At 51.8% G+C, this 9,513-nt stretch overlaps 2 protein-coding genes across 4 annotated transcripts in view; both read right to left on the minus strand.

The window, feature by feature from the left end:
* The window catches only part of CELF5 (CUGBP Elav-like family member 5), a 42,184-nt gene extending 41,576 nt beyond the window's left edge, over positions 1-608 (minus strand). For all 3 annotated transcript variants that reach the window (XM_050910718.1, XM_050910717.1, XM_050910719.1), the window contains exon 1: positions 326-608. In XM_050910718.1, coding sequence (XP_050766675.1) covers positions 326-608 — 283 coding nt within the window. The remainder of the gene's footprint in view (positions 1-325) is intronic.
* Positions 609-6,207: 5,599 nt separating this feature from the next.
* Positions 6,208-9,446, minus strand: LOC127025658 (activated RNA polymerase II transcriptional coactivator p15-like). Its single transcript, XM_050910730.1, has 4 exons — positions 9,415-9,446; positions 9,073-9,189; positions 8,731-8,839; positions 6,208-6,806 (listed from the first exon to the last, which is right to left on the minus strand). Exons 2-4 carry the CDS (start codon positions 9,172-9,174, stop codon positions 6,727-6,729), a joined length of 291 nt encoding a protein of 96 aa, XP_050766687.1. The 5' UTR covers positions 9,175-9,189; positions 9,415-9,446; the 3' UTR covers positions 6,208-6,726.
* Positions 9,447-9,513: the final 67 nt, after the last annotated feature.

Below are 9,513 nucleotides of genomic sequence, written 5' to 3' on the forward strand. Positions count from 1 at the left end.
GCTACCGGCGGGGTGCCGGGACCGGGACAGGAGGGGTGCGCGGGCACGGTCGGGCTCCGCGGGGCTCCGGCGCGGGGACGCCGAACCCCACCCGGGCCACGGTGCCGACCCACCCCCCCCCCCCGTGGGCGCCGGGGATGCAGACCCTTTCCCGGGCAGCGGATCAGGGGCACGAGCCCCCGCCGAGGGGGCTGAGGCAGCACGTCGCGATGGGTCACGCGTGGACCGACCCCCGGGCGGGCGGGGGACGGCGGGACCCGCCGCCCTTTGTGCGCGCCCCGGGGAGCGGGCCGGGCCGGGCCGGGCCGTGCGGCGCCGGGCTCACCCTTGTGCATGCCGGTGTAGCGGTCCTTGAGCACGGTGAGCTCGTAGATCTTGCCGAACTGCTCGAAGAGCGGCTTGAGGTCCTTCTCCTCCAGGTTGCGCGGGATCTGCCCCACGAAGAGCTTGATGGCATCCAGGTCCTTCATGCTGTCGGGCTGCGCGGGGGGCTCCGCGCCGCCGCTGCTGCTCATGGGGGAGGCTCGGCGCGGCGGGCGCGGCGGCTGCGGCGCTGGCGGGAGCGGCGGCGGCTGCCTCCTCGCCTCGCCCTCGGTGAGTCTGGCCATGCCCCGCGCCCGGCGCGGCTGCGGGCGGGCGGGCGGGCCGGCGGACGGGGGAGGCAGCGCGGCTGGGAACGGCCCCGCCGCCAGCGCCGCCGCCGCCGCGGCGCCACAAAGAGCCGCTGCGCAGCGCCCCCTGCGGGCCCGCGGGTGACGGCGCGGGGCCAAGGCGGGGCGCGGGCGCCCAAGGGAGGGGCGGGGTGCCCCGAGAGAGGGCCGCGGGGACAAGGGAGGGACGGAGGGGCCCCCAAGGGAGGGGCGCGGGGCCGGGGGGGGCCCCAGGAGAGGGCCCCCTCGGCGAGGAGAGCCACGAAGGCGCTTGCAGCCACGGATGAGGCGGCAAGGCAGCTCTGACCGCATCCTGAGGGCCGAGGAGGAGGCACAACGCCTGTCTTTCTCGGGCAAGAGAAGAGGCGTGTTTTTAGGGCCCGCGTTCTGGAAGCACTGAGGCCCTGGGAGCAAGGGGGAGAGCTCTGAGCACCTACGAATAGGCCCTGTGTGCCCAGCAGGGGTGGGAGGTATTATTTGTAGGACCTGGTACTGATCTCAGAAGGACAAATTGTCATCAGCTGTCAGGAAATTAGGCATGAGAGCTTCTTCCAAAATAAGACCTTGCTCTTGTACCGCTAACAAGAGAGACGGTAGAGTGCCCTTCCACATCCATATCAGAAATCAGTGTTTGGCCCCTTTTTCTCAGTGTCTCAGCACCAGGGTCTGGAGGAAAAGAAATTACTTAAAGCAGAAAATTTTCCAACGCAGCCCTCCCCCAAAGTGAAGAAACGGTGACAGGGCAGTGAGCACAGCCACAAGCACCGGTCCTGGAGGGGGCCTCGCTGCAACGGGAAGCGATACATGGCCCCAGGTCTACAACCCTGGCCAGGTCTCTCTGCCCCAGACCCTTGTGGGCAAAGCCCCCTTTCTTTTGAGAAGCTCAGCTCCCTCCTAACTGTGGCCTGGCAGAGGCGTTTTCAGCTAGGTCCCGTTCAGACTGTGCCAGATGGTCAGAAGCTGGTCACATATCCATGTTGAAGCAGCCATTTTTGCTACCAGGTCAGACCTGACTCCTCATGCGAGGATGCAGATCTCTCTCCCACCAGCTTCTCCAGTTCTGACAGACAACGTGAGGCAGCAGGGGCTGTCAGTGCTCCGAGCAGCACAGTCCAGGTGGCCCAGGCTGCCTCATCTCTCTGCTCCACCTCTGTTATGCCAGGGTGATGCGAGGCACAGCACACCCAAAGCTCGTGCTCCACAAGGAGCAGCTGCCCTCAGCAGCGCAGCTGCAGGGACGCAGCCCAACCCAGCGCTGCCGCCCACAGCCACACACCACCTGCATATCCCACAGGGCATTTCCTCTGCAGCATGCACAGCTCTTGTCATCGCGCCATACATTTTTAGCCTGTCGTCCTGCCCCAGTGTCCCTGAAGATGAATGGACTTCTGCGCCCTCGTGCTGGGAGGAGGGAGGAGGTGTGTTTGCTGGATTGTTTGCAGAGATAGCTTTGGCAGAGCCAGGTGCTCAGCTCTACCGAGCGTGCCAGGCCTGAGGCTTTACAAAGGACTGGGGTGCTGGCACAACGCGGCCTCTCTTCCCCTTGCTTAGTCTCTCCACGAGGAGCTTTCTGCCATCTCCCACTACTCTTGCCCTGGATCCTGCAGATAGACGGAGGCAGTGAGCGGAGGAGGGGACCCTGCTATCCAACACACATAGCCAGTGCAACAACAGCTCCATGCTCCCACACAGCAGCCCAATTCAGTAGACTGCCCTCTTGCCAGCTCCCCAAGTCCCATCCTCCTTCCTGCCCTCTCCCCACAGTGCCCCACATACTAGCTCACACAGCTCACCTCCCAGAGCACTGGCTCAAATACTACCCAGATCTGTTATGCTTGATTTTACCCAGAAAGGTAGAGGGCCGACTCCAGGCCCCTGCAACAGGAGATACTTGCAGCAGGTTTCAATGCTGCTATCTGTGCAGGAAAGGTTAGGAAAAAGAGGGTGGGTTATCAGGGGAAGAAGAGGTGTACCAATCCTAGGGAGCAGAGAGAGGAACTGAGAGTACTGTTCACATATGAGCACCCACCTGGCTCCCAGGCAAAAGTCATGGCAAGAACAACAGATGCCCCTGCAGAACCAGAGGCACATGCTGGCCCTCAGTAGGAAAGCACTGTGCATTCGTTCCTCTTCTCTCTTGTCCTCAGCAGAGGATCTCAACCCTTCTCTAAGCTGCAGTTTTGTACCCTTCTTTCTCCAGCCCTGGCTATTGTCCCCACCTGTGTGTGGAGCTGCCAGAACACTTATTCAGAGCCAGCAGGTGTGAGAGCCTGGAATTTGCATCCAGGCTTTTCACTGAAACGGACTCACAAAGGCCCTCAGGTTTTTGCAGCCTGGCCTGAACCCAGGGGCCATTGCAAGGTGTCTCAAGACTCTTGCTGTAGAGATGCCTTGTGTTTGAGGGTGGTACCACTCCTAAAATTCACCCCCGAAAAAAACAGAACTCCCCACACGGGTCAAACATTCTGTTTACATCTCTTGCAGAGACTGCCAGGGTTCTGCTATCTATTCGGAAGCCAAGTCAAACTGTTCTCATTTTTAACAGCTGTAAACAGATAAGGCAATCTTAAAAACAAGAAACCTTTATCACAACAGCAGCAAACCTCACCTTGGATGAATCATAGCTAAGCAAGTAATGTTTTCAAGCACCTTTCCATGCCTAGCCTGCTTTTTCATGTCAGCTGCTGCAGCACAAGCTGCTCTAGGCTTATGTTACACCTTGAGGGACCCAGTGCCTCAGGTAGAAAAATGTCTATTTAGAAGGAAAGATATATCCAGTATCTTTCAGAGTCCATGAATGGACATATTATAATCACCTCGACTGCAGCAGAGAAAAACAGACATGAAAAAACTGCTGGTAAATGAAAAATAGAACAGCTGTCAATCAGCACCTGGAAAGAGTTTACAGAGCCAGACAGAGAATTATATACCACAGTAACAGGATTAAGGGGTAGATAAAAGATAGTCATAGCACCAAGAGAGTGAAAAATGGAAATGACAGGTCACCTTTGCAGATGAAGAAGAAACATGTTGCATCTGTCACTGAGGAGGCTGCAGGGGAGAGCTAGAAGGGGCACAGCAGAGCTCAAATGCATGATTACCAGAGGGTGAAGGAACAGATTCTGCCCTAACCTGAGATGCCGCTTCAAAAAAGAACTGTTAAAAGAAAACCACATTGTGTGCCCCGGAAGTTTCTCTTCTGCAGAGAGACATTTGCTAGTGAAAAAACCCGAGGTGTTTTCTTTAAACATATCTATACTTTGCTGGCTTCTTGTGGCATATGAGTGTTTGGATTTAGACAGGGGCAGCTTAAGATAAAAGGTGAAGAGGTCCAGTCCAGTGGCCCAAATTTGAGAAGGGCTCAAACAAAGGACACAGGAACAGCAAGATACACTTTGCATTAGGAGTGCCTGTCCTTCCCTTCCAGCTCCTAAAGGCATCAAGGAATGGAGAAAATACAGGCTGGAGCTCTTAATTTCCACATCACCTAGGAGACAGCACTTGAGGCAGGAAATCCTCACAGCAGCCCAGAAAAAAGCGGGGGGGGGAAGGATCTTTCAAGGCTCCTTCAAAACAATCTACCTTCCCTTACCTATTTGCTCCCCAGGCAGAAGAGCCAAAGGGCTAGTTAAGACAGTCCTGGCAGAAAATATCCAAGCAACAATATAGTATCTCAAGAAGATAAAAGTTCATTCCTGTAATGTGATTGTTTCTGGTCTGGAGCAAAAGGTTCTGCAGAGAAAACTGCTCCAAGACAGCCAGATTAACAGCTTAAAAGAAAAAACACCCTCTCTGTGTAAAAGAGTACAACTTGCTATAAGCTTTCATCCTCTCTTGTTTACCAAGACCTTGCTGTTTACCTTTCATTGGATATCTGTTACCCGAACCAATTTAAGATTAGGTTTTAAAAATATTTTAACTTTGCAACAAACCAAAAATTAACTAAATTTTAAGGCTTGTGGATTTTATGACCGGAAGTTGTCTGTAACAGTGGGTAGATTGGAAATGAACATCAAAGATTCCAGATATCTTTCTGATCAACAGCAGCTGTTCTTTAAGGATTTAAAAAAAAAAAAAAAAAAAAAAAGCCTTGTTGCCTGTTACACAAAAAGCTTGGTTTGTTTGCAAACTGTTTCTTCCAACACTTGAAAGAAAGCTAGTCAGAAAACAATGGAACATGGCCCTCCTTTCCCAATTAAGGGGAGGCCACTCATCAGCTCTAGAATCATGCAATATTGAATTGAACTGATCCAAGTTCATTTTGGACCTGTTTTTAATCAGCAAAGATATTAAGTTCTGCTGATTTGATCTGGCTTCTCCCTCTGCCCCCCAAACACTCCTGGAGCATGCATCATGCACAGAGATGGTTGTTTCTGTCACATGCTTTGGTCTGGGTACCCCAGGGCTGAGACAAAAATCAAAGGACTGAGCATCCCTAGTATCTTGGGTTCATACCTACACCATCTGCTTCTCCTTCACCTCTTTCTTTTTTGTAAATTCTTTATCTTCCCATTACCTTTAGTCTCTGAACACTCTATTAAGACATTATGTTATGAATATTCGACAGGAATAAGCTTACAGCATGAGCAACCTGGCTTCAGGACACAGTCTAGTATCCTCATGCTCTCTCTCACTTACTTGAGGGAAAGAAACGTGACACTTGAATAGAGAATAGCTGAACACAGGATTAGAGGAGAATGCCTCAGTCATCAAGTCTACCCATCTCCACCCCTGCTCCAAGCAGCTACAGCACTGAGCCCTTCAAAAAATTTTTAAGAGACAGTTTTATGAAGATTTTTTTTTTTTTTTCCTCCTGCTATCCCTGGTGAGAGGTTAATCCAGCAGTTACAAATTCAGCATTTAGGAAAGCCTAGTTTCAATTCGCTGCTCCACCCCACATCTTCCACACAACCCTGAGCTGTTACAGCCCCAGCACCTCTATAGAGCAAGGGCCTTAGTACCTCCTACTTCACCAAGGTGTTGCAAGTGTCAGATATATTTAAGAGCATGAAGCATTCAGATACTATGGAAACCAGGCCAAGAGAAAAACCAAAAATAGATGGAAGACGCAAGCTGTTGAAAAGTCTGGAAAAGTCTTGCTGAGGAAGGCTGCACTTGCTGCAGCTGATCCCAGAGTGGGATCCATTTAGAGATCAAGCATAAAATACCCTCTCTCCACTCTTTCCATAGCTTGTCATTTTTTTCTGCCACAGGGAAAGGAATATTCTTTTTCCTCCTTAGGCCTTTAATTTCCCCTCTATTTAATAGGCCTCCTAATTACCAGTTCCTTTGAATGATTCACATTCCAGCTTGCCCTTCCCATGACCTGGAGTAGACCGCTGTCTGACTGCTTCTGTATAGCAGGATTATTGGGAACATATCATGAGAATAAACACTACAGAGCACTCTCCTTCTGAAAGGGAAATCCAACAGCAACCTACAAAGAAGGGTGCCTGAAACAAAGAGTTGAGATGCCAGCCTGTGAAACACTATGCCTCTCTTTTTTATAATGCAAACACATTTATTGTGCATATTCACCCTCTACAGACAAACCAGTTGCTAACGTATAATAAACCCTTTCTTCACTCAAAAAAACCCACCAAACCCCAAAACACCAAACAACCCTCACCAACACAGAAAGTACTTGGAATAGCCAGAATGACATGTGGAAGAAACAGAGGATGCCAACACGAGGTATACATCTTACTCAACAGTCAACCAAGTGGAAGACAGTAATGGATGTAGAGCAGTTAAAGCACTCCACAAGGTAGACTGAAGTCATCCACCCCTGGAAAGCCAGGCTGGGGTCACGTCCCTCACCAGCACAGACCCCAAGTCTGCTTGAAACCAGAGGTGCTGAAGTCTCACTTCACAGCCCTGGCTCTAGTTCCAGGTGCTCGTTACAAGCTACTTCTTGAAAATAGAAGAGTCTCTGGTCTTTTCAGCATGACCACCACCTCAGTGAGGAGACACCAGCAAGGTGAGGGGAAGGCTCCAGATGAGAATCCTTGGCTTTATAGTTGTCAGTGCACTTAAGGGAAAGGAAACAGATTGAAGGTGTCCAAGATTCTTCATCTTATAATTTCTTGACTGCAGCATCGATCTCAGGAATGATCTCCTTCAGCTGGTTCCACTGTTCTGCAGACAGGGCAATCCCTAGAAACAGAAGAAAGAGAGGTTTCAGAGGAGGCAAGGGGTAAACATCAAGTAGCACACCAGATTGGCTCCTTCAGACTAGCTACAGAAGGGAAAGTTGGAATCTGGGGCAGAGGCACAGACCAGAAGCAGAAGTAGCCTTCTAAGCATGGCAGTTGTGCCAGCACTTCAGCATTCGTATCAAGAAGTACTCAATGCTATCACAGAAGCGCCATGTGAGAATATAAGCTCAAATTGCCTTTCAAGAGTCCCACAGCCCCTTATAGCCTATTCCCTAGTACAAATTCCCACCCACATGAGCTGGGAAGAAATTCTAGGAGAACCTTACTCCACACAGCAGTTAGGACACCATCCTTTCAACTGCCCAAAGGAAATAATGCCAACTCTAGCTCTATTTAAAAAAACTGCTGCTAACAAGAAATCACTAGCGTGGCTTAAACACTAGAGAAGAACTGGCTTCTTTTTAGATCCAGCAGAGATAAGGTCTTGATGTCCTGTCCCTCTCCCTTACAAAACAAACATGGTAGTGGAATTGCTGTGTGCGTTCCAGCCAGACGTTGTCAACTTGTTCCTTTTGGCATTGTTAAGAATCACATTAAAGAACTAGGGCCCAAGCTTTATTAAATTCTCTAGATAAAGATCAGGGGCCAAGAACTCTTGAGAAAAACAGCAGAGGCAGTATTTAAATGAAAAAACATTTCTTCATCATCTTTGTTCTAACTGATGGATCTTCTGTCTTACATTGTGGGTGTGCTTTTTCCAGCCCGGAAGGAGTCCACAACGCTCCTTTCCCTCTCTGCCCCCAGTGGCACAGAAAAGCTCGAGGGCTTTGCTTCCCATTTTCATTACAGGGTACACAGTTCCCTTTAAGTGAGTAATTTATACTTGTAACTTCTCTGAAGGAAATTAATTTCTGGAAGGAAAACTATGCTTAGTAGTTATGAAGCAAACCAAGCTGAAAGAAATTCGTCCACCCCGACACAAAAAACCCTATAGCAAGGACCAAAAGGTTCCTCAAGAAACCCCACATTAACTGAATGTTTGCTGGGCACAACACACAGGACAGGTGAAAAGAGTCCACAGCCTGTGAACTACGAGGCAAGCTGGCAAGTCACTGTCAAAGTCCCAAAGCAAAAGGCCTAAGCTGAGTGTTGACTCATCAGTTGAAGAGCTCTGGAGAAAAATGTGTCTTCCTTTCTCCAGCTGCCTTTGCTTGCATCACCTACTCAGGTAGTGCTGCTGTGATGGGCCACCCAAGTTGTGCCACTATATCACATCATCAGACACCTTGCCAAAAGAATAAGGAACACCTAACACAGCAGCACTGGGGTGTCTTGGTAGGGATCCAGAAGGGTCTTAACCTTCCTGTCCCCACCTAGATAGGGAAGGATGGATTTACTTCCGGGAGGCTCTCCCTGTCAAGCACAGCTCCACCATTACACATTAGGGGCAAACACACAAAATGCCACCTTTTTGCCGTAGGCATCACCAGTACCAAAACACAAGTTTGTCAGCTAGCAGTAGGACAGAAGGAAGCAACATCAGAGCCAGTGTTTTCAGCCTCCCCTCCTCCACCTTGCAGCTCTGCCCCTGCCAACAGCCAGAGAAAGGACTGGTGACCAGAGGTGGAACCAGAGTCCTGCACAGCATCTTCCTGCACTGCTTCTCAGAGCGGTCCTGCCGAGCTCCAGATCTCACTGCAGGCTGCCACTCACTCACTCTTTGTGCTTTTCTTCAGTTGCTGCCACCCAGGCTGAGACAGTGCTATACCCTCCCGAGCGGTTTGCCAGCTCCCCAGTCCCTCAGGGCGGCATGCACAGCTCTCCCTGCCGCCGAGGGGGACGGGCGGAGCCGGCGCTGCAGAGCCAGCCGCCGCGGCGGAGCGGCCGGCGGCCCCGGCGCCACCTGGCGAACGCGGTTGTACCTTTCCGCCCCGGTTTCATGCCGCCCTCCTTGTCAGCGTAGAACTCCCTGATGTCCACGAGGACCTTCCCCTTGAAGCAGGACACTCTGACATAACGCATCTTCCCAATCTGCGGCGACACAGAGCCTGCGTTAAACCCAGCCCTGCAACAAGCTGCTCCTCAGCCCATAGGGCCTGTTGGGTCACTCAACATGCCAGAGGACTAGCGAAGGAACAGCAGGCACCCCAGGCAGTCAGCTCAGCTACAAAGATGCTCTGCTACAAGCAGAGGAGGTAGAGGGGAGACTTGTATAAAGAGGAGGAGGAAGATGTGTTCCTAGAGTGGATCCCTGCCCTCCATACCTGGAACATGCCCTCTTCTTCACTGCCTTGTCCTGGAGGATTTTCTGTCACCTTTGAAGGTTTGGCCTCTGTTTTCAGCCTTTTCTCTGACTTAGAAGACATTTCTTTCTTTCTTTTCTAGAAAGAGAGATCACCAGCTTGAACAGCCTGGTCTGAGGAGCCACAGCCCTTCTCCTGGGCTGTACTTGAGCCTCCACAGCGCACCAGTTTCACGGTCCACGAACAAGGCACCCGTGCTGCTGGGCACACTGCGACTGCCAGGTGCCTCTGCTGCCGGTGGGGGGGGGAGAAGGGGCGCCGCCGGGCCCCTGCCCCGCGGTGTGGGGGGGAAAGGCGTGTCACCTGCCCTCGGGACCGAGACCCGACCGGGAAGCTCTGCTGGCGGCTCTCCCTTCTCCCCGGGGTGGCAGTACCTTCCCCTCCTCCTCCTCCTCCTCCTCC

This window comes from Gymnogyps californianus, chromosome 24 (genome assembly GCF_018139145.2).
Source record: "Gymnogyps californianus isolate 813 chromosome 24, ASM1813914v2, whole genome shotgun sequence".
In the NCBI taxonomy this organism is placed as follows: Eukaryota; Metazoa; Chordata; class Aves; order Accipitriformes; family Cathartidae; genus Gymnogyps; species Gymnogyps californianus.

What these genes read in the sequence shown, in the direction of transcription:
- LOC127025658 (XM_050910730.1), bottom strand. Translation starts at nt 9,174, where the DNA reads ATGTCTTCTAAGTCAGAGAAAAGGCTGAAAACAGAGGCCAAACCTTCA. An exon ending in AAGAAGAGGGCATGTTCCAG is followed by an intron (nt 8,840 to 9,072) that starts GTATGGAGGGCA and finishes GTGTCGCCGCAG; the next exon opens with ATTGGGAAGATGCGTTATGT. An exon ending in CATGAAACCGGGGCGGAAAG is followed by an intron (nt 6,807 to 8,730) that starts GTACAACCGCGT and finishes TTCTGTTTCTAG; the next exon opens with GGATTGCCCTGTCTGCAGAA.